The 22,208-nt window shown below is 38.0% G+C and overlaps 2 protein-coding genes across 4 annotated transcripts in view; one reads left to right on the top strand and one right to left on the bottom strand.

Annotated features, from left to right (window-relative positions):
• UHRF2 (ubiquitin like with PHD and ring finger domains 2) overlaps positions 1-7,078 on the top strand; it is a 94,462-nt gene extending 87,384 nt beyond the window's left edge. The window contains exons 11-16 of one of the 3 annotated variants that reach the window (XM_050913302.1): positions 503-665; positions 1,203-1,340; positions 2,162-2,285; positions 2,699-2,853; positions 4,295-4,393; positions 5,981-7,078. In XM_050913302.1, the coding sequence (XP_050769259.1) occupies positions 503-665; positions 1,203-1,340; positions 2,162-2,285; positions 2,699-2,853; positions 4,295-4,393; positions 5,981-6,127 (826 nt within the window). In that variant the 3' untranslated portion in view covers positions 6,128-7,078. Of the gene's footprint in view, positions 1-502; positions 666-1,202; positions 1,341-2,161; positions 2,286-2,689; positions 2,854-4,294; positions 4,394-5,980 lie in introns of all 3 variants that reach the window. The other 2 variants (XM_050913301.1, XM_050913300.1) reach the window with 2 other exon arrangements.
• Positions 7,079-9,540: 2,462 nt separating this feature from the next.
• Positions 9,541-22,208, bottom strand: part of GLDC (glycine decarboxylase) — a 50,646-nt gene continuing 37,978 nt past the window's right edge. The window contains 9 exon segments of the mRNA XM_050913327.1: positions 9,541-10,224; positions 11,229-11,309; positions 12,011-12,183; positions 13,250-13,345; positions 14,595-14,706; positions 16,380-16,521; positions 17,140-17,252; positions 17,712-17,861; positions 18,739-18,864. Of these exon segments, the coding sequence (XP_050769284.1) occupies positions 10,081-10,224; positions 11,229-11,309; positions 12,011-12,183; positions 13,250-13,345; positions 14,595-14,706; positions 16,380-16,521; positions 17,140-17,252; positions 17,712-17,861; positions 18,739-18,864 (1,137 nt within the window). The 3' untranslated portion in view covers positions 9,541-10,080.

Here is a 22,208-nt window from a genome sequence, read left to right as displayed (position 1 = left end):
AGTTACTTAGAGTTTTTTGGATGGTTACTATGTACTTTTTTCTCTATAGTGTTTTTCATCATATTCATTACTTTTGTGTACACACTTAAAAAGCCTTACAATCTGCAGTTAATAGGGAATAGTGATAGGGAAAGTTTGCCTTTTGTTATAATTTTCTTTTAATTCCCCCAATGCTATTTGGGAAGGGATTATTTTTAAAAATGAAGAATATTAAATCTAAAAGGATTGGTTTGTTTCATTTAGCAATATCAGCTGAGTTTTCATCTAGAACCTTTGACAACAAAATATTTTGTGTTCCCATTTTTTCTCTTACCATACATGGTAGCATGGATCTCATTGCTTCCATCAGTTTTGCAGTTGTTAAAGAATATACTGAAAAGTTCTGTGCTGCTTGATAAAGCGTAATTAGACAAGGGAAATAGATATGACTTAATTACATTGATTCTCAAAAATCTGTTGTGTGAAGCAATCTAGTTCATGAAGATCTTAAATCTCTTTGTAGGGCATTGGCCCTTAACTGTGATGCCCCACTGGACGACAAAAATGGAGCAGAGTCTAAGAATTGGAGAGCTGGTAAGCCAGTCAGAGTAGTGCGCAGTTCAAAAGGACGGCGAATCAGCAAATATGCCCCAGAGGAAGGCAACAGATACGATGGCATTTACAAGGTATTCTGATTACTACTGAGTGCAACATAACATTTTTCCTAAGCTTTTCTAAAAAGTCTGATATGTGTTACATTGCAAATTCTTCATTATTACTTAAAAGAAATAATTCTTGTTTCTCCATGATAGCTTTTTAGCCTTAGCTTATTCTGCAAAGAACTGAAATGAAATTATTCAGAGCAGTGATAATGGAACATAATCCATGATAGGTTATATAAGGTTGAATATGTGAGCTACTTTGTATGTGCTTACTAAGTCATATTCATCCCTGGAAATCAATGTATTTGCTCACTCCTTCCAGCTGTATCCTAGCTTTTTGTGCCTTTAATGACTTCTCAGCATCTGAAATAAAGGTGTGTGCCTTTTAAGAGCACTGTATTTATCAAAAATACAAAAATTTCACACCTGAGGGAAGAGCTGCTATGTAATAGTGATGTATAACTTAGTCTTCTCATTTCTTCTTAAACAATTAAAGTATGACTGTATGCATGTGTTTGGCTTGTGCTAAAATAATGGCAGTGATTTTATATTGTTCTTTAGGTGGTGAAATATTGGCCAGAAATTGGAAAATGTGGATTTTTAGTTTGGCGCTATCTTCTGAGGAGAGATGATGTTGAGCCTGCACCTTGGACTTCAGAAGGAATGGAGCGGTCAAAGAAACTGGGTCTAAGCGTACAGGTTCGAATCAGGACTCTCTGAGTTGTTTTTATTCTCAGTTCCAGTAAATGAATTCCAGAAATAGAAATCAGTTAAGTTAAAGCCCCATTTTTTTTTCTTGTACTTCACTGTGGCAGGATTTAATGCCAAAACCCACTACAGATTATCTGCAAACTGAAAGAATCCTGTAATAGTGACACAGCAGAAGGAATGGTGGATGAAGCTTTCTGCCTTAGCAGTGAATTACTTTGCATGTATGGATTGGAAAATTAAGAGTTGGAATCCAGTTTTGTGATCCTTAGGCTGGAAAGAATTTCTACAAGCAGCTATTGTTATAGCTGAGTCTTGGGAAATCAAAAAGCCTGTGCATTTTTATGTATTTTTCTCTCCATGTGACTGAGGAGTTTGTACAGATAGTGTATTTTGGGCACAGAAATAAACTGACCCATGAGGACTTGGGACCCATTGCAGAATCCATGAAAGATGGAAAGAGTTAACATAGTGTTTCTTTTCTCAGCAAGGCAATGGTATATCTTACAGCATACCATCATCTTCAACTTTGCACACCTGATTTGTATAGTTGTAAGGGCATAGATATGGATATCGGGTTGCTTTTAATACAGTCAAGTCTGGATTAGATTCTTTGACTTGACTGCAGTTTCTTAAGAATAGATACTAATTTAAATGTTTTCTCCATCATGTAGGATTTAAAAAATTATTTTGTAGTTATTTTAATATGTAGTCACAGGGTTTTAAAATCTTTTAGAAATTAGTCTTGTTGGTATTTGGGAATTCCTGCATGCCAGTGGGTTTTGGTTTAAATCTACGCTTTTTTATTTTAGTATCCAGAAGGTTATTTGGAAGCCATGGCTAGTAAGGAGAAGAAAGATAAGGTTAAAAAGCAAACTGTGAAACAGGAGCCAACCAGCCAGAGTAACGGAAACCAGAAAAGGACAATTGATGATGGTATTTTTTTTTACTTTTTTAGCATTCATCAGCAAAGTCTGTCATGTTACGTTTATTAAGCCACTAGCATGAAAACTTTGTGGAATTGTGAAGTTATTTGGAATACTAACGTAAATTGATAAGCACATGCTCTGTAATTAAGTAGTAGTGTAGGGATCTTATCCGATTTATTACTTTTACGGGTTTTTTTTCTCTTAAGCTCTGTAGAAAAATGAAGTTTTTTGTGCAACTGTGTGCTGCAGTCCAAAACAATGCTGAACAGTATGAGTTGGTGTAGGGATTTGATTGCCGCATTTCATGAGTGTAATCCATGTTTTAGCTTTCTAGAAACAGTTTTGTCTTCCCCTTTCATTAGCTCAGACGAACACTCTGTTGTTACTGTGTCTGATGGTCATAATCTTAAGCAGGTATAGAGGAACCTATGAATACACCCAAAGCCATGAGGATGGGAGATGGAGGGAAAGGAGAGGCTTTCCAGCTGACCCAAGAGCAGCAATGGCTAATTAGAGAAGACTGTATGAACCAGAAACTGTGGGATGAAGTACTTGCTTCTCTTAAGGAAGGACCAGTATGTTTGCTGCATGCATAATTTTTAATGTTTACCTTTTCTTTAGACTGTTAGGAGAAATCTTGAGTCTCTCTTAAAACCCAGTTTGCTTGTTGAACTTTTGCTGAATACAGACTGTGTCAAGCATTATTTTTATTTGTAAGACTTTGATTTCAAGAAAATAACCCTTGCTTGTACCGTTTGCTATTGACGGCTCAGTTTACGCCTGCATAATAGAGATCTTTTTTTGCTCAAAAAACATTTTTAATTTAGAAATGGCTTTTTTTTGTTTTCATTTTTGAAGGGAGCATGTTTTCTCTGAAATTGTAAATGTATTTTTGTGCTGCGCTGATGTGAGAAATCAGACATGAAGAAAGATGGTTCTAGTCACTAGTTCTTGTTTAGACAGAAAATAATTTTATGACAGAAAATACAGCAAGTTATTTGCTGTTATCTGCCTTCTATCCAGTATCTGTAATGACTAGAAGGAATTTCAGCTCTTAAAATTGTGCATGATGACAGGCAATAGAGATATGTGTTTGTAAAAAGGAGAAAACAGTAAGTTAAAAGTGGTTGAGTTATTGGGAAGTCATTTTTCTACAGATTCCTACCCATAATTTTGGAAAGATTTCCATTTGGTTGCCACTAAAGGCCATGAGAATCACTGGTAGCTTTGGGTCGCTACTGTGAAAATGTAAATCTTTCTGCTTGAAACAACCACCTTCCCTTTTAACTAAATAAAATATGGTTTAAGATAAATCTGGTATTTTAAAAATTATTATGAAGAGCCGTATTTTGATTACCAGTAGATCTGCCTTTTTTTCTATACCCAAGCTTGTGTTCTTGAGATATTTGGAGACCACTGACATGCCAGAGATAAGCATGCTTGTGTATGTAAAACACCTGATACAAATGTATCTTGAGATTCCTCACAGATGCCCTGAGAAGATTTAAAAACCAGAGAGGTTGATTTATACACTGCAGAGAATTTGGCCTGAGGAGAGAAGAAGCCGTTAAGCGAGCCGTAATCCATAAGCACAGGAGGAGGTGCAGAAGTGGGTTTTTTAGCAGAAGTTCCCTTGGCAGAGAAGCAGAGATCTTCAAGGGACATGCAAATTTCTAGTAGCAGTTACTAAACACAATTACAAAATTTTCTGACCTATGCTAAGAATCAGGCATGAGGGGCTCCCCAGTCTGTTTCCTTTTGTTTCTAATACTCATACAGTATTAGTAATACTCATACAAACAAGTAAATAATCTTTAAAACATTAGTTCTCTAATTTATGGAAGAGCAGGGAAATTAAGCAGTTATGGACCTGCTTCCTGATTACTTTTAGAAAGCTGCACTCATGGATATGAAGAACTTAAGAACTTCTGGAAGTTCATCATCTTTATGTAATAAGTGGCATTTATAAGAACTGTAATGGAGTTTGTCATTTTTTATTCCTTTGCCCTACACTAGAATTTTCTGAAGAAACTGGAACAATCCTTTATGTGTGTCTGCTGCCAGGAGCTGGTTTACCAGCCAGTGACAACAGAGTGCCTCCACAACGTCTGTAAAGTAAGAATAAACTCAGTCTTGCTCTGGGCTGTTTTCTTGGCTCTGAGACACCAGTCACCAAAGCCATATGTATTTTAGAAAGACAATAATTATTGCCTAACATTCTGAGCAAAAACATGCAAGAAGTTTGCATTCAGTGATTGCTGGGTAACCTTAATTTTATGTAATAGAGTAGAAGTACATTTAGTGTAGTTCCTGATAGACATAATGAGTGAAGTTTACCATTGCTGTCATTCCTTCGTGATCAGTGGAATTACACTAGGAATTGGTTTGGTCCAGGAGCTAGATGTTGGTACAGTAACAATAATTTAATTTTACATAGTTAAGGAATAAAACCAGATTTTATAACTGTGTATAACTGTGTTTTATTGTGTAACACTCTTATTAAGAGTTGTTGAAAGGATTCAGGGTAAATACAAGAAAATTATTTGGGCTTATTCAGAGTAAGTTATGTTATCTTGTTATTCTTGGCATTGTTTATGTTTGGTAGGAGGGCCACAGAAGTCAATTTGTAACTTGTGTATCTTAAAATCTTGATCAGTTGGATATAATGTAAGGAGTTTGGAATCCAGTTTGTACTAGACTTAATTTTTGTAGCATGGTTGTGTTCAGAATCATGCACTGAATTGTGCGTATTTGAACTGTGCCTGCCATAGCTAGTATTTCTGCCTAAGAGCCTAAAAGGACGCAGACTATTATCATCCCAGTACAATATCTGATAATGCGAATTCACTGTTCAAGAAGATAGGTATCACTCCAGTAAAAATCACTGTGTTATGTATGGCCTGCACACATAGAATGATTATGGCTCCTTAAAAAACAAGAAAAGTATTATGAAGGGGTTAATACTTAGAATTATGGAAATTGGAAAACCATGGAGAAGAGAAAGGTGAATGGCAACAAACTCAGAAAGCACAGAATTTGAAGATGTCAGTAAATATTTGGGACTACAAAATAACATCCAGTTAAAGTTGTAAGGAATAGTTTGATAGTAAGCTGCTATTGCTGCTTGGGCACAGATCTGCCCTGATAAATTTCTGATATTCAGGTCACATGCTTGGGCTATCTGCAACCTGTGGTAGCATAGTAAGGAGGGCAGCACTGATGCTAATGTGCTAGAGATTCTATTATTCTACATAGGTCTCTAAGGCTTAACTGAATCTCATCTGATGAGGTAGATGGAGATTGTTACATAAACAATATACGTGGTATACTCACCTTCCTCTTGAAATGAAGGTCTGGAAAACTCTAGCAATCTAACCGTGAAGCTAGAAGGAAGCTGCAGACATGGCTGTGATTCACAGGAAGGCACTAGTGGAAATGAAGGGGAAATCTCAGTAGTGATTTGTTTTAATTCCTCCCAAGCTCGATGTTTCACATCCCAGCCCAGAGCAGAGTTCCTTTGTTAGGACATTTTAGTCATAGAGGCAGAGGTAGGTGCCAGAGGGCTTGGTAATGACTTCCTTTTTTCTGTTGGTACAGCAGATTGCGTCTTTGGTTTATAGTGATTCCTTATTTTTTGCTGGTTAAGCTGTCAGTCTAAAACAAAGTTCTCACAATTTACTTCTCTGTCTTTGTATGTCCTAGAGCTGTTTACAGCGCTCCTTCAGAGCTGAGGTCTTCACCTGCCCTGCCTGCCGCTATGACCTGGGAAAGGGCTACACCATGGTTCCCAACAAGATACTGCAGACACTACTGGACCAGTTCTTCCCTGGTTACAGTAAAGGACGATGATGTGCTCAGATCCTTCTGTACTTCTCCCAGTGACTTTATAGACAGTAAAGGAGAATAAACATAGGAAATTCAACAGTGGACCAGCCAGCTTGATGGGACTCAACATTGTCACATTTTGAAGCAGCTAACCCTCTTCCCCTCATAGCCATCTTTTTGGTGTAGTGAGAACTCTAATTCTCAGCTGTCTTTTAACATCAAGGGTAGTTTTGGCCAGTTAACAAATAGTTTTTAAAGGAAAAAAAAAAGAAAAGCCTCAGCTCTTACTGGCCTAGCTGATGCTTAATTTATGATTTGTTTTTTGTAACTACCTCAGGACAGAGGAAAATAAATTGTGGGGATGACAAAAAGTTAGTGAAGTTTTAGCTACACACTGCCTCCTGAATATTAGTTGTGCCTGGTCCATGTGGTTTGATTTACAAAAAAACCCAAACCAAAACAAAAACCCACAAAAAACAGCAAAAAAACATAAACAGCACTTAAGCCAGCTGGATTAAAGAACAGCAAATTCTGTGGTGTGCATAATCCTTTTTTGTCTTTTTCTTCTATTACGCTGTATTTTTTTGCAAGAACAGGCTGATTTTTAGTCTATTTTTGTGAGCTTCATTGTGCTTTTCTTGTATCTTATGCAAGTTGACTACTAATGACTAATGAGAACAATATGAATGCATTGTTGCTGCATTAGTGTAAAGTGATCTGTGTTTTTTGCACTTAAAGAGGGTATTCAAGACACTCTAGTTGTGTAAAAAATATTTCATATAAAAAAGCCACTTCTGTATTAGTTAAACTGTATGCTTTTAGTAGGTCTTGTATCAGTGGCAATACATCTACACGGCATTGAAGGCAGTGCTAGCTTGGAGAGGGTTCAAATCGCTTCATATTGTGGTCTGAGATTTTATATACAATATATCCCCCCCAAAATATACCTTATTAAATATTTTATGATTCAGAAAAGTTGCTAATTTTGTTTTTACTATTATCCACTTATTTAAATCATAACATTTTTATAGAATTTTTTTTTTCAGATTACTAAATGCTTTCTTTAGGTGGGCTTATTTTTCATTATATATTTATATTCCTTCACTCATTTCTCAATTAAAAAAACATTGTTAATTAAGAAAAAACTCCCAACCTGACATTGATACCATGGGCTCACACGTACTCTATAGCAGTGGCTGTCATGTGGCTGCTCTGATCTCTACTGGGCATTTGAAGGAAGCTTGTTAGTGCTCAGTCCATGTACCGGAGTCGGAGGGAGCCCGTCCTGTCCCCTTGGCATTGGTGGTGCTTTTTTACCAGAGCCAGCTCGATGCAGCTGGGAGCTGTGGGTGCTCCACACAGCGATTAGTCAGAGATTCCCACCGTAGGCATGGGGCTGCACTGACAGCCTATAGCCTGCAAAGTAGGCATATATAGAAGTATATATGGGAGTATATATGTCATTCTCAGTAATTTAAGGTCTTGCCCTTACCCTGTTGTGGTAATGAACCGGTCATTGAGATGCACATGGCAGTGCTGGTTTTTTGTGGCTGAAAGTTAGCTTAATGGCTTATTTACTTCATCCGAAGTAAGTAACTTCTCTCTCTCCCCACTCTCCCTGCCATTCTACTTAGGATTTCAGTTGCATCCAAAATACATAATGCTGGTACTATCTCTCTAGTCATCTATCAAAAAAACAGGCATTGCTGAACAGTTTTGAAAGATTTAACTCCTCAGCTTTTTTTGTGCTTACTAGAATGAGGATTCAGCCTTTGTTCAGTAGGTGAATTTGTATTAGTGTTAAGCATACAGTTTAAAAGAGCTGTAGACAGATTCGTATATTCTGTTGAACTTCTATATTTTACAAAACGGTAGCTCAGTTTATGGGGAAAACATGTGATTTTACCTTTGTAACAATCATTGCATCTGTGCAGTGAGCACATAAGACTTGTGGCTTTTTACTTGATAGTTGAGTGTTGTGAAATATTTTATACCTTTTAATGCTTTTTTTCCATTTGATAGCTTTTACCAATGAGATAAATTTGTCAGTTTGAGATCAACAATGGGAAGTTCTTTGCTTAATACAAAAATATGTAAACCAATTTTTTAATGTATCTATCTTTGCAGTGAATTGAAGTAGCTTGACAAGACTTTGTGGAGTTAGACTGGCAATGCAGAGAGACTGTCCTTTCCTCACATTACAAGTTTGCAGTGTTTTTTTCACAATTTTTTACACCCTTGGTGCTATAACAGTAGATACTGAAAGATGCCCTTTTCTATAGTAAATTCTAGAGTATAAAATTCTAATTTTCTTCACTATGTATTTAGATGTTTTAGGACCTAGGTGCAGCTTTTCACATCACAACTGATATCTGGCCTAACCTTCCTTTAATGAAATCCATTCCTGTCTCCCGTCATCTGCAGTCTCTTTGTGTAACTAAAGCCCCCATTGAAGTCATAAGGTAGGTAATGAAAAAGTTGCAGTCCCAAAACTTTCACTATAAAGGACACAAAAGTACAGTACTTAAAACAGTGCTGTGAACACTAGCCTGATTTGTGTCACTTCAGAGAAAGCTCCCAGGCGTGAGTGTGCACGTAGACCTTCAAGAAGAGGTTGAGTAGTTGCTGGTTGTAAGGTGCAAAACTGTGCGGTCCTTTCCCCAGTCTGAGTGTTACCACAGTACCTGCTTCCTCATTCACCAAAATCCTGCTTCGTGTGGCTGAATGAGTTTGTCTCTACAGGGCTGCTCACTTGCATCAAACACAAACAAATCTGCACAGACCCACTCTCAGGTTCCTTTCAAATGCTCTCGTAACACATACGGTCTGTCTGTGTAACTGGTGAGAGAGTCGGATTTATATAAATTTGACTGGGAACAGATTAGAAGAGGCTCCTGTTTTAAGGTCTGTGTTCTGGCTACTGAGTAATTGAATGTGGCATTGTGTGTAGCAGTAGGGCTCTGGTCTCAGGGTGCTACTGGCCCTCCAGTATTCTTGGAGGGCCAGAGCTAAAGCTGTGAATCAGTTTTTACACAAGCTGTAGACTTACATGACAAAGCAAGGCAAGTTGAGTGCACCATATAAACCAAAGTCAGTATCCAAAATAAGAGATTTGAGAAACTGTGGAAGGAGAATACTTTGTTAGACAAGATCTAACTCATACTAAGCAGTTCACAGTCTGTTAGAAAAGGTGTTTCATGCCTCCTCTGGAATAAGAGGAGAGGATTAGATGGAACTACAAGGAAAAATTGATGTGATATATAGAAAAAAGTTAAGTTTGTTACTGCTCAGTAAAACTGATCATTCTAGCTCATTAAAAAAATCAGAGATTGATTTCAATAGTAATCTCTGCCACTATTTTGCTTTGTGTAGAAGCTGTTAACTGCTGTGGCAATTCTGACAAATCAGAACTTAAGCTTCATAATTTCATACTGCACTGTTGGATAAATCCAGCTGAAAAGTTAAAATCCAGAACATGACAACACTTGAAATTCTGACCAATTTTATTAGAGTACTAACATTAGTAGGTAAAAAAAACAGTATGAAATATTAACACTAGCAATGCTAGTGGTAATACGTGAAGTAAATTAAACAATCTACTTCATCTTTTTTTACAAAATATAAACAATTACTCCTGCAGTTAATATTCATTACTATTGCCTTATGCATCTGTATCTTTTCTACTTTTTTTAACCATATCTTCCATGCCACTTTGCAAATTGGGTGTTAATTGTTAAAACTTTAGCACAAAACAGACAAAATGCTGAATCAAGGCAACTTCAACATCAACTGCTGTGGAACAATCACATTTGGTTTACACCTAACATATTGATTGTATTTACAGTTTAACTGAGCAGTGATTCAATTAACAAACATGGTGATTATCCAAAATATACACAGTATATAAATCCCCTATCAGGTCTGGGAGGAAAAGGCCATCCTGATGGACTCAGAAATCCAGGCAGCTGGAAGCAGTCTTACGAAGATGCTCTCTTCTGTTCAGAAAAGGGAGATTCGTAGGCTTCCATTGGTGGGCAGGTACAAACCAGATGTTGATCTCCATATATGTCATCAATACGTGCAATTGTGGGCCAAAACTTGCTTTCAGGCTTCACAAATGGCTAAGTACAGAAGAAAAAACAACTGTTTTAATTTTTCTACCAAGCAAATCTACACAATTGTAATAGACATTAGAAGTTTTAAGAATGACAAATGCTGGAAAAGTGGATTTTTTTAAGTGAAGTCGTGCTTCAAATGTATTTGCAGTCCCTGAAAGTTAACAAGCTTGTATAATAGAGTTGGCAGTCAAAAGAATATTTAAATTTTCAAAAAAGTGTAACCATGTCCTCTAACAAATGCTTGCAAAGAAGCAGTTGTCATGGGATAAAAAAAAAAACGATGACCCTTTGAATAATATAGGTAGGAACCAAGAAAAAGTGGAGGAGACTACCAGGACCTGTGCTGTTCAATATAGTTACAATATAATATATAAAACAAGGTAGCAGACTTCACAGGTGCAGTTAAATGCTTCCTCTCTGAAACAGTACACAGCAATAAAATAGATGCTGTTCAGTTTTAGGTGAGAAAAGTTAGTTACACGTGTATTCAGCTGTTAAGATTGTGGAAGCAATTTTATGTAGTGCTCTGAAGAAGTCTGATGTATCCAGCTCCAATTTGACCTTTATTTGTAGCAGGCTCGCATTGGTGTGGCTTGCCCCATGCTGACCGTGCATCTTGTCAAACCCTCATCCAAGTTCTTTGGAGCAGAGCTTTGAATGTCAGGATGGGGGACTCTGTTTTGGGAGCCATGGGTGCAGTATGTCAGAATTTAACAGGCTGTTTCCAATAGGAATATCCAATATTGAAGTGCTGAGATTTAGAAATCCAAGTTTGCACTTCATGTGTAGGGACTTTTTTTTTTTTTAAGATCTTTTTCCCTTGTCTTGAAAAACAAAACTAATGGAACTACTGTAGAGCTCACACGCATAAAAATTGAGCAACAGTAAAAATGGCTCTGAAGTTTTTATTCGTACCAGATTACTTCATCTCCAACTGACCAGAAAACCACAGAGCAGAAAGCACATTTATGTATTACCACACCACTAGGATCCCATTATTTACTCACCAGTGGGAATGCTGCCACTTCTCTGGAATAAGGACGATCCCACTTGGAAGAAGTGACACAGTTCAGAGTATGTGGTGACATCTACAAGCAAAAAGACATGTTTAGGACATGAAATCACTGAATTCAGTTGAACATATCAGTGTGAACCTCCTTCAAGTTCACATTACTACATATAAATAACTACTGTCTAGAGAGTCTCTTGAGAATACCATTTATCTGGGGAAAAAAAGGCAGATTTAAAACAGGAAGCAAGTCAGTATCTGGATTTTTTTCAGTTTGCCTGACGATACTACCCAAGGTTTGAATATGCTTCCAGCTTTTCACTAAATCCCCTCGGTATTTAAAAAGTCAGTACAGCATTACAAGAGTTGAACAGAACTTGAGCGTATAGCAATTTTGTGCTGCAGTTGCTAAAATAATTCATTCAATCTTTATTTTACTGTTAGTTTTAAGGTCATTCCACTTCCCTTCTTAAACCAGATAAATACGTATCTCTCCTTCATTACTTTGAGATGGCCTCAAAAATTATAAATCACGTGCTTGCTTATATATCTTTCTCTGCTCTGTCAGCAAGGCCAGATTCTGACTTGAAAAAGTAAAAATTCAAATTTTGAAAAAGTCTAAGGTTTCTAAAAAAGTCAAATTTCAAGAAGGTCATGTGTTCACTGTTGCACACAGTTATTTTCGAGAGTACTGAAAGACCAGGAAGCAGGCTCACGTAGTCTCAAGTAAGTCTCAAGGGTTAAGCTGATGCTGGTAACTTGCTCTACATGCCATCTTACCTTTAGTGGGTTAATTTGGGGGTCCATCCTGCCCTCCTCTATTTCAGCAATTTCCTGCCGAATACTGATCATTGCATCACAAAATCTGTCCAGCTCTGCCTTGTCTTCAGACTCTGTTGGTTCAATCATAAGCGTCCCTGCCACTGGCCAGGACATGGTTGGAGCATGGAAACCTGATAAAGAAGAAATCAGTCACTGACAATAGGTTATGAGTTAATATATGCATCAGCTAGCAACTGATTCACAGATTCAGCCCTTTCTATAATGTTTGCAGGACTGAACTCATTGGTAGTGTTGGCAGTGTACTGTAGAGGTAAGACAGGCTTTTCAAGTATCTTAATTTTTAACACTGAAGGGTAATGCCATTCTATTATTTACAGTAGAGTTACACGCTGATTTAATGAAACACTCTTAAGTGTTTTGTCACTTTACCTTCTTATGACAAACAGAATGACAAAGTAAGATGGGTATAGATTTCTGCACTGGTAAACAAGGTAAAAAGAAAAGGTGGTCTCTCATGATTCCCTTCCTGCACTACTGCTAATTACAGCCTTGTGACACTTCTCTTTCGGCTGCAGAGGATGGAACTTAACTTATCCATGTAACTCACCTCCATACCTACTGAAAGGTCTATTTAAAGCGGTGCATGCTATTTAAGGCTATAGCAGCTCACTTACTTACAAAGAGCAGGAAGGGTAGTTTTTTTGGTATCATCATAACTGGGCTTTGGATTATTTCACTGACGAGGTATTACTGGTTAGAAGCACAGTTGCATAGGATCAGGCAGTTCAATGGGTCATCTTTATGGCAGCCAAAGAGTAGCCATGATCATATTCTTCAGAGCATGTGTACAAAAGTGCCTAAACTGTATCAGGAGGGAAGCGTTTAAATCCTATTATCCTACTTCAGAAGTTTTTTGGTTTTTTTTTTTTTGGGCTGGAATCTTATTCAGCTCTTGGCTCCAACCCACTTGCTCCAATGGCTGAGAGTCATGGAATTGCAAATTTGAAGGGGCAGTTTACAAAACTGGGGAGGTAGCAGCAGGTGTGTAAGTAGCTACTACAACTCAGTTGATGCAAATATCTCTCAAAGCCCGTAATGAACATGAGGAGACCTGAAATGATCGTGACAGATTCACCATCCATAAGCACAGGACTAGAATGTTTCTGGCTCCCTTTAGAAGAGATTTAGGAAATTCTCACTTACGCTGCTATTTTTAAAAAAAGACATTTGACTTACCATAATCCTGAAGTCTCTTAGCAAGATCTACAGCTTCAATGTTTGCTGTTTTTTTGAAAGGTCTCGTATCCAAAATGAATTCATGGGCCACATAACCTGTAAATGAAAAAGTGTACACTATGTTTACTTACTAGGCGAATAATGCAAGCAGTCTGTTCTGATTGGTTTTGTGGAGAACATGGCAAAAAGACAAATTAAAAAAATATCGACTTGGGCAAAAACTCAAACCTGAGAAATTACCACGTAAGAGATATACAACTCAGTATTTGAAGACTGGCCCTCTGAGTCCCACATCCCATTAAGACGAGGCCTCATTTCCAAGATCAGAACTAGGAAAGGCTGCTGAAAGTAGCTCCTATAATTTACAAGTACTCTGAAAAATGATTGGATTTGTCAGTGGCCCAACACCATTTGGGTCTTAGGGTATCTTGAATTAGCCATTTACAAGATAGTCAGTTTCATGTTATGCCAGAGAAAAGCTCAAATCTGGTGTTATAGAGAGGCTAAAGACATAAGTTATCTAAATTTATATCCATGATCCTGGAGAACCTTGTTCCATTTCATTGCTGAATCCTTCAAAATTTGCAACTTCCATTCACTTCTGTGAGGAGATAATACATTCTCTTAAAATGCAACCTGCAGGTTTAGCCCAGGTGTACTCCATTAAATTTAAGACATATATTTTGAAAAGCATACATACTGTACTCAAATGTTGTTTGGTGCCATTCAGCTTAAATAAGCAAAATAGCATTCTCTGTTAGTTACTCTAACAGATAATTCTTTCACCTCTTAGTCATTATTTCTGCCCTGGAGAGCCGTAGCAGGGAACTAGAATGTAGCTAAAGTATTTTTCACTGCCCCTGTCTCACAAAGGAGAATAAGGAGCGGAAATGAGAGAAATTTGGGGGCTTTTTTTTCAGAGAAAGTGTGCAAGGGCAAGTACAGGTCCAAAAATTACTTCCAGTTCTTAAATTGTTGTGCCATTGGCTATGGGAGATTCGGAGGTCTCACACTTTGTTGCTTCTCCTTTTTCTACTGTTCATTAATTTGCTACTAGACTTCCAAGGAGAACAAGCTGATGCCAAGGTTTATTCCACCTTTTGTCATCTTTTCATCTAATTACAAACAGGCATTTTTTCTTCTACTTCCACGTATCTCAGTTTCATTGCAATACCTCCACAGAAGCAGTGTGGCAAGTTATTTCTCTCCTTGTAAACAACATCAAGAGAAGTTTGAGATGCAGCTGTCACGTGGCATTAAAAAAGAACCATATTGCAAGCCAACTCCTACACTAGGAAAAAAAAAAGTCAGCTTTGTAGAAGAAAACAAATTGTCCGATACTTGCCTCTTGCTCCTCTGAAAAGGATTTTGTAGTGCTTCTCTAGCCTCTTTGCCATGTAGTTTGCATTTAGTATAGCAATCTCAGAAGCATGTTTCAGACCCTTTGCTCCCATTGTCTGAAAGAGGAAAAACATGAAGAAACAGATCTAAAAACACTCCCAAGCAAGCTAAGTGTGTTCTTCTACTGGCAAGCATGATAGACAACAGCACCTTAATGCATCTGGCTAGTTTTAAGGCAGTCACACTGCTATTACACTTTTCCACACTACACTCACAGAAAAGCACTGGGTATACTTGAGAGCAACTTTGGTATACATAGCTCATGAGACTGCTTACTGTATAAGAGTTTTTGCTTAAAGTCAACAAATTAACAACCCAAACCTTTCCTCAAAGTGCAAAGCTCTGAAGTGAATAGAAAAAAGTGAGCAGAACTCAAGAATGTCATCAGCACACTTGTAAGAACTGCACATGCTGCCTGTCACCTTCCTTACCCCCAGGGAAAGAGTCCAGAGAGCTGCCCAAAAAGCTATGTGCGCTGTCTGTACAGATTATCCCAGCAACTCAAACTCTGCTTGCTGGTGTCATGTCACAGATGATACGGCGCATTAACAAAGACCAGAGCCAAATGAATGCAGATGCACTTATTTCTCTGTTAAAGCACTGCAAAAGGCCAGTGCTGGAATTGAGCTGTGGTTGAATTTCTTAAGACTGCACTTAGAAGTTAAGTTGGCAAAGGAGAAAGCCAAAACAGCCTTCAGGGTAGCCCCTTTAGATGGTACAGTGTAAACACATGGCGCTTTGCACTGTGAAGAAACAGCTTCCCTTAAAAATTTCCTACAGTTTAAATGTTCTGTACTAGGACCCAGCTTACAGTCACAAGTGATTTTTACCCACAGCTGAAAAGCCACCATGGAAGTTGTACCAGCTCATATTTGCTCATTTCAAATTCCAGAAGAGCTGGTTTCCCCGGGAGTGGAAGTTTCCATGGTTAGAGTGTGAAACTGGCTACAAGGTACTCTGAATGACGCTGTCCTTACATTCACCATTCCAGCTCTTTCTCTCACTGAAAGCTTTGAATGTTGCTCAGAGTGCCAGCACACCCTCTTCTCAAACAGAATTTGGATCTACACTCATCTCTGTTGGCTGAATACTTCCATATATGTAACCAAATATTTGCAGGCTTATCACTAAATTGCAAGGCATTAAAAAATTACATAGATCATGATGAAGTTGTCACACATCCAAAGCCAAAACTAGGTTCAGTTTTCAAATTCATTAAAATCCCCTGGAATTCAAGCTCTTGTTAAACAGATTTTGGAAAGTTAAATGTTACATACTGGTCAAGTATAACAATACTTCAGCACACAACCAAAAATATTCTTGGAAGAACAGTAATTACCAAGCAGCTTTTAAACATGAAAACTTCGATGTCAGACACAGTGGAGGGGCAAGCCTGATTGCAGCTTTCTGCTTTGTGTCCACTTGTCTCAAGAATTCTTACAGACAAAAGACAGAAGAATTAAGCAGGCTGCATAGATACAGCAGTTGTCCTGCCATCCTTTCCTATTGCAACAGATGGCAATAGGCTGTTCCATTGTCCTACTGGAAAACAAGGAGGTTCAAAGGATGTAAATAACCTACGACTGTGCCATAGTCATATGCATTTCAGTCTGTGTAAACATCTTACGATGAGTTGCTCTTAAACCTGTTCATGTGGGTCCAGTGGTCCTCAGACTTGCTGAAACAGAAACAGACCCTCAGCTGATACTCCTTATAAAAGTCTACACACCTTGATATACACCCAGGAAATTGGCAATATAGCACTGGAACCCCAAGGTGCAGCACTGACAGTACCCAAAGGACATGCATCCTTATCCGGCTGTATTTTGATGACAGGGTGGGTAGGCAAGTAGGGAGCCAAATGTTTCTTCCTAAAACAAAAACATTGATTTTAGAACTTAAGTGTGTGTTCCTGTGTTACCATTTCTGGACAGTTTCAGCAGTGGCTTCTCTTCACCTTCCTTCCAAACACAGTCCTCCAGGAAGTCTGGTCTATGTCTTTTTCAACAGAAAGTTTATTAACATAACAGGTGACAATGGAAGATGGCACTCAGTTTTCAACCTATCACAAGATATTCATGCAGCTATCCAAACCAAAACGATTTTTTTAAAAGAGCAAGATTATTTTCTTTTAAAGGCATATGATTGCCCTATAGGATAGATTCACATAGTTCATGTACCACTTCTGCGTTCTGGACTATGTACAATAGCAGCCCTCAAAGTCCACAGATCATCTCTGCATTTACTCAGAAAACAGACTGCTGAGCAAGGTCTACCATACACACTAAAGGGCCAACATGAAAGTCAGGGTTTGGGAATACACGTGAACCTCACCATTCACGAGATCAGCACATGACTATCCTGGAGAAGGACAAAAGTTTACAAACAACAGTACACTTCTCCCATTCATGGCTCTGTACTTAAGTGAACTGCCAACCAAGATTCACTAAGGGATTTTTTTTTTTAAAGGCTAATAAAGAGATACCCACACTCCAATTGGTCCCATTCCAGGTCCTCCTCCTCCATGCGGAATGCAAAAGGTTTTGTGAAGGTTTAAGTGAGAGACATCAGAGCCGTAATCTCCAGGACGACACAGACCCACCTGTGAAGGGACTATTCTGTCTCAAAATATTCTTTACATGCCGTTTTAAGACCTATTACTTGATTCAAGAAAAATAGGTTGAAAAAGATGTTATATGTTTTTCCGTTTTTCTTTAACATGATGCGTCATAAACAAGAATTGGTGCAAACAATCTTTTGCTTTAGGAATTCTTATTCATGTCTGTAAAGAATGTCTTTGACAAAGATTAGGCAGACTAAGCCAATTTCAGTGAACAAGTCATACATCTTACAACACATTTCAGGGCAAAATCAGATAAAAGAATTATTTTCACCGTCTAATTTTTATTACTGTTCTTGGAAACCTCACCTCCTCCTGCAAACACTGTGCCATCTTGTGAGGAAGCTGTGTTATGGTCTGAACTGAGTACTGCTGTGCTATTTTTATTCTAAGAAAACATACGCTCCCAGTTGTAATAAATCTACCTAGGAGATTTTGTACCTGGGCATTCATATTTGCTCCATCTAAGTAAACCTGGCCTCCATGTTTGTGAATCAGGTCACACACATCTCCAATCTCCTCTTCAAACACACCATTGGTGGAAGGGTATGTGATCATGATGGCTGCCAAGTTCTCTTTGTGCTTGTCCACCTGGTGGCAGGGAGAAAGAGAGAAAAAAAAGGGTCATTGAGGCTCCTAAAGCTTCTTACGAGAAGATTTTTACAAAAACATGTAATTAAGGTCATCAGCTGTTTTACACGTGAGAGGCAAGTCTATCAGCAGGTAGTCTAAGTCATTTATAGTAAGCAAAAGATACTGGGCTCTTTCCTTCAGCAATACCTATGGAAAAAGTGTTTTCTCAATAAATCAGAACTTTAAATGAGGGAACAAGGCATGGTATTAAAAGACATATGTATAATAGTAACTTCTGGGACCTTAAGACAAGCCAAGTGAAACATCTGGCCTTCAAGGTAATGTGATTTAATGACCATCCCCCTACTTTCAGCAATACAGTTCTAAGACTACCATAAAAGCCTGCTCAAATATGTATTTTTGAAATGTGTCCTGCTAATCCTTTGGATTCCCAAGATTCACCTGCAGCCAATCTACTCAAAAAAGTGAAAAAAGTTGCCTAGCAACACCTTCCCCAGCAGAGATGGGCTTGAACACCTAAGTGAAGCCTAAAGTGCAGTTTCAAATGCTTCACACTCATGAACATGCTTCATTCATTTTAAATACTAGATGTAGACCAAAAAGGTCTGCTATAAAAGAGCCTACTGTGTAGAAAGACTCTCTGAGCCACTCCTGCACCAAAGATCCTCAAATTAAAAGAAATCTCACAGGTGTCACATGGCTAGTGTCTGAGCGAGCAAAAAAAGGAAAGAATTACTTGCCCTTTTCAAGCATGTATTCACTATTATTGCCCTATTTTCTCTCAAAGAAAAATCTGATTCAGCTGCCAACACTATTACCTGTAGAGGAGAAGGAATGTTCCTGCCTTGAAAATTAAAGATAATTAAATACTCACCATTGCTTTTAAATGGGAGATATCAATGCTCCCATTTTTATCCACTTCAATTGGCTGAATCTTCATCCCTGCCATTTGTGCACTTGCTGGATTTGTACCATGAGCAGATTTAGGAATAAGGCAAACCTTAGAAGGGAAAAAGAAGCAGGGGCTAAAGTATAACTAGTTAAAAAACCTTAAAGCATTATGATCTACACTCAGCTACAACTCATTATCAAAGTTTTCAAAAGGGATCCTGAGGGTATGTTTACCGGCAAATTGCCACTTGTACTGAAGGATGCAAATCAATTTTCTTTGAAGAAAATCCATTCAAGTATCAGCATCTAAATACTCATTAGGAAAATAAAGTTTCATTTGCTGCATAAATCATATTTAGGGCTGCAGTTCCAGAATATTATCTCAGATACTCACATTTAAAATCCTTTCCTCTCACCTCCCTACTTTTTTAACAGACTAATTGTTTTTACAGTAATCAGTCTCCATATGTATAATGACCTGAAAGGAAAAACTACCTAATTCCAACTTCCCACTACATCTTCAGCTGACTTTCAAAGCATTTTCTTCTGTATTCTATTCAAAACAAAAATTTAGACTGAAATATTTTGGCTATAGCTAAAAAGTTTCAGACAGCTACTTACATGCATTATACAGTTCATTTAAAAAGAACAAAGAGAAGTACTTTTACTTAAGTGTAGGTTCTTGTTAGTGATAGTTAGGAAAATGGAGCTCAGGATATGTCCAGACATTTGCTAGGAACTCCACCCCTTCTAAAGACAATAAATATACCTTCTCTGAAAAAAATCCTTTGCTTCTATTCAATAAGGATATTGAAACATTTGTCTATTATGATTCTCTTGGAAGGATTAATTTAACTAAGTTTATTAAGTAAGTTACTCAAACTTAGCTGCATTAAATAACTGACAGTAAGGCACTTCATTTTCATGAGAAACTGCACGATGGTCTCTACCTCATGTTCCACAGAGATGCTGAGACAAATATTAATTACTTTAAAAGCTGTTCCAAGGAACTGACCCGTCTGTCTCAGCACCTGCATATTTGCTCTTCTTGCAGGGAACTGTCAAATGTTTTACTGTGCAGCTGTGCCGAAATGAAACACAGGGATCCCAGCCCCAGTGCTGGGAAGCACTGTCGCACATCTGTCGTCATTTTAGTTGCACTGCAGAAATGTAAAGTGAGCCTAGATTGCCACCCAGTCTTGCTGGGTTGCATCTGCAGCTGCTGGGTACAGAAGTTACTGATCAGGCCACAAAGCGGACAGATGTGAGCTGTCAGTTAATGTTGATACTTTTTTTCCATGAGAGGGCACCAAATCCAAATGAGGCCGACTGCAAGAAGCTTGATCTGCTCGTTTCCTTACTTACTCCAGCCCAGGAGAAAAAGTGACTTCAGTTGAAAGGTCAACATTTTGTGGGCTTTCTTCTTTTCTTTTTGTTTCCCTTTTTTTCCAAGATTATCTTGATTTTACTATAACATTTGAAATCTGTTACGTGTGAGCAACTGCAAGCAGCCTGCAGGCTTTCTCTTCTGTGCAGTTAACCTCTGGGTATTTCTGAGCAGAGGAGGACCACAGACACTCACAGAAGCCCAAGGATCTTGCACAGAAGAAGAGAAACAGCAAAGCATACGTGGATAATCAGAAGGTAACTGTCCAAGGAATAAAATTTCAAACTAATTTCACTTCCCACTGAGTAAAACTACTCACAAAACAAAGCTTGTAATTGTAAAGAGTGGCTGATTTCCAAGAAGTTTGAGGTGATCTGGATGCAAAAAAGAAACAAAGACAGAACAAGACAACACTCACTATTCAATTTTAGGTAGTTTCCTCACATAGAGATTATAGTTCCCAGGAGATCAGGACAACGATCCTTCCATTTTGAGAAGGCAAATGAGTTCCAAAGCCAAGTATAAAATCAGGTCCAGAAAATACGGATATTATTGCACTAAGGACTTTTTTCCTACCGTTTAAAGCCAACTCCATGAGTGTGTGAAAGAGGAAGATCTAACTAATCTCAGATTTCCAAGAAGTTTTGGATGTGGTCCCCAAAAATGTCCCTAAGCTAATTTCCAGTGGGGTAAGCGGGAAGGTTCACATGAATAAGTATTTCATGAAAACCCGGGAAAAAAACTAAAAGATAAATAGTCAGTTTTCACTGTGGAGAAAGGTCATCCTAATAGAATACCATAAATATCTGTGCTGGTTCCCTAGCATTTCAGCTTACTCATAACTGGTTTATAATGGCGACATACAGTGAAATGCCAAATATCCTGTTAATACAAAATCACCCAGGTCACTAAAAGAACTGATTGCATAGTTCAGAACAGAACCCACAGTACTGAGTAGTAGCATTCAGAACAGAATATACTGGAGCCAGACAGATCTAGGCTATTACACAAGAAAACAAATCTTAACAATACCCAACTGGGATTGTAGATTTGAACCTATTGCCACTCAAAAGATCTTGCAGGGAGGGGTGGGGGGGGGGTGGGGGGGGGGCAGGGAAGCAACTGCATTAAAAACTAGAAAAGAAATAAAGAACAAAGAAAAAGGAACACAGAAGCTCTGAGGATAACCAAAGCTATGAGATGGCTTTTTTGAGAAGGATGGACAAATAACTGGAATCCAACTAGGAAGACAGAAATGAGGATGGATAAGGATATAAGAAAAATCTCAGAATTAACACATGATATGCCAACTGTGAATAGGGAAGAACTGTTCATCATCTTTCAAGAGTGAGAGGGTATTAGATGAAATTGTAAGATGTCAAGTTCAAAAAATAAGAGGAAGCATTTATTATGAAGAAATATGATTATATGATAATGGGTGATGATGCCACAGAACATTTTCTCCAAGATACTGTAAATATCAGAAGCTTCCTCATAAGAGGTCAAGTGATCAGATTTAACTGTAGAAAAATGCATAAGCAGTGCCTTTGGATTCCTTTGGATCAGGAAGTTCCCAAACCATGGATATGAAGAATCTGGGGCTATGTGCTGAGTAAGTATCATTGTATACTTGCTTTGTCCTTGTACTCCTCATTATAAGAGGAGTCTTGTCAGTCTGCTATTGATCACTGTAAGACTGGATGCTGGGATTGACAGACTTTTGGTCTGGGCTAATCTGGCTGTTCTTATATCACAAACATGCAGTCATCTCTCCAAAATGAAACTTGCTACCACCAACTGCTCACATTTACGTCTTTCAACCTATTTCACTTCCAATTAAACTTATACCTAAAACCTACGATTAACACAGCTTTTCTTCCAGGCATCACAGATTGTTCAGAAAGCACCTAAAGGAACAATATTACTTTCAGATTTTTCAGCTATAACTGCCTACCATTAAATGCAAATAAAGAATTCTCTTTAAAAGAAAATTAGAATTCAAAATCCTATTAAACATAGTGTACTAGTAAGAACTGATTTCTCTCTGGGGTTAACTGCAGTTGTAT

Source organism: Gymnogyps californianus, chromosome Z (genome assembly GCF_018139145.2).
Source record: "Gymnogyps californianus isolate 813 chromosome Z, ASM1813914v2, whole genome shotgun sequence".
In the NCBI taxonomy this organism is placed as follows: Eukaryota; Metazoa; Chordata; class Aves; order Accipitriformes; family Cathartidae; genus Gymnogyps; species Gymnogyps californianus.
Note: the sequence above shows the minus strand (reverse complement) of the source record. Positions and strands in the feature narration are given on the sequence as shown.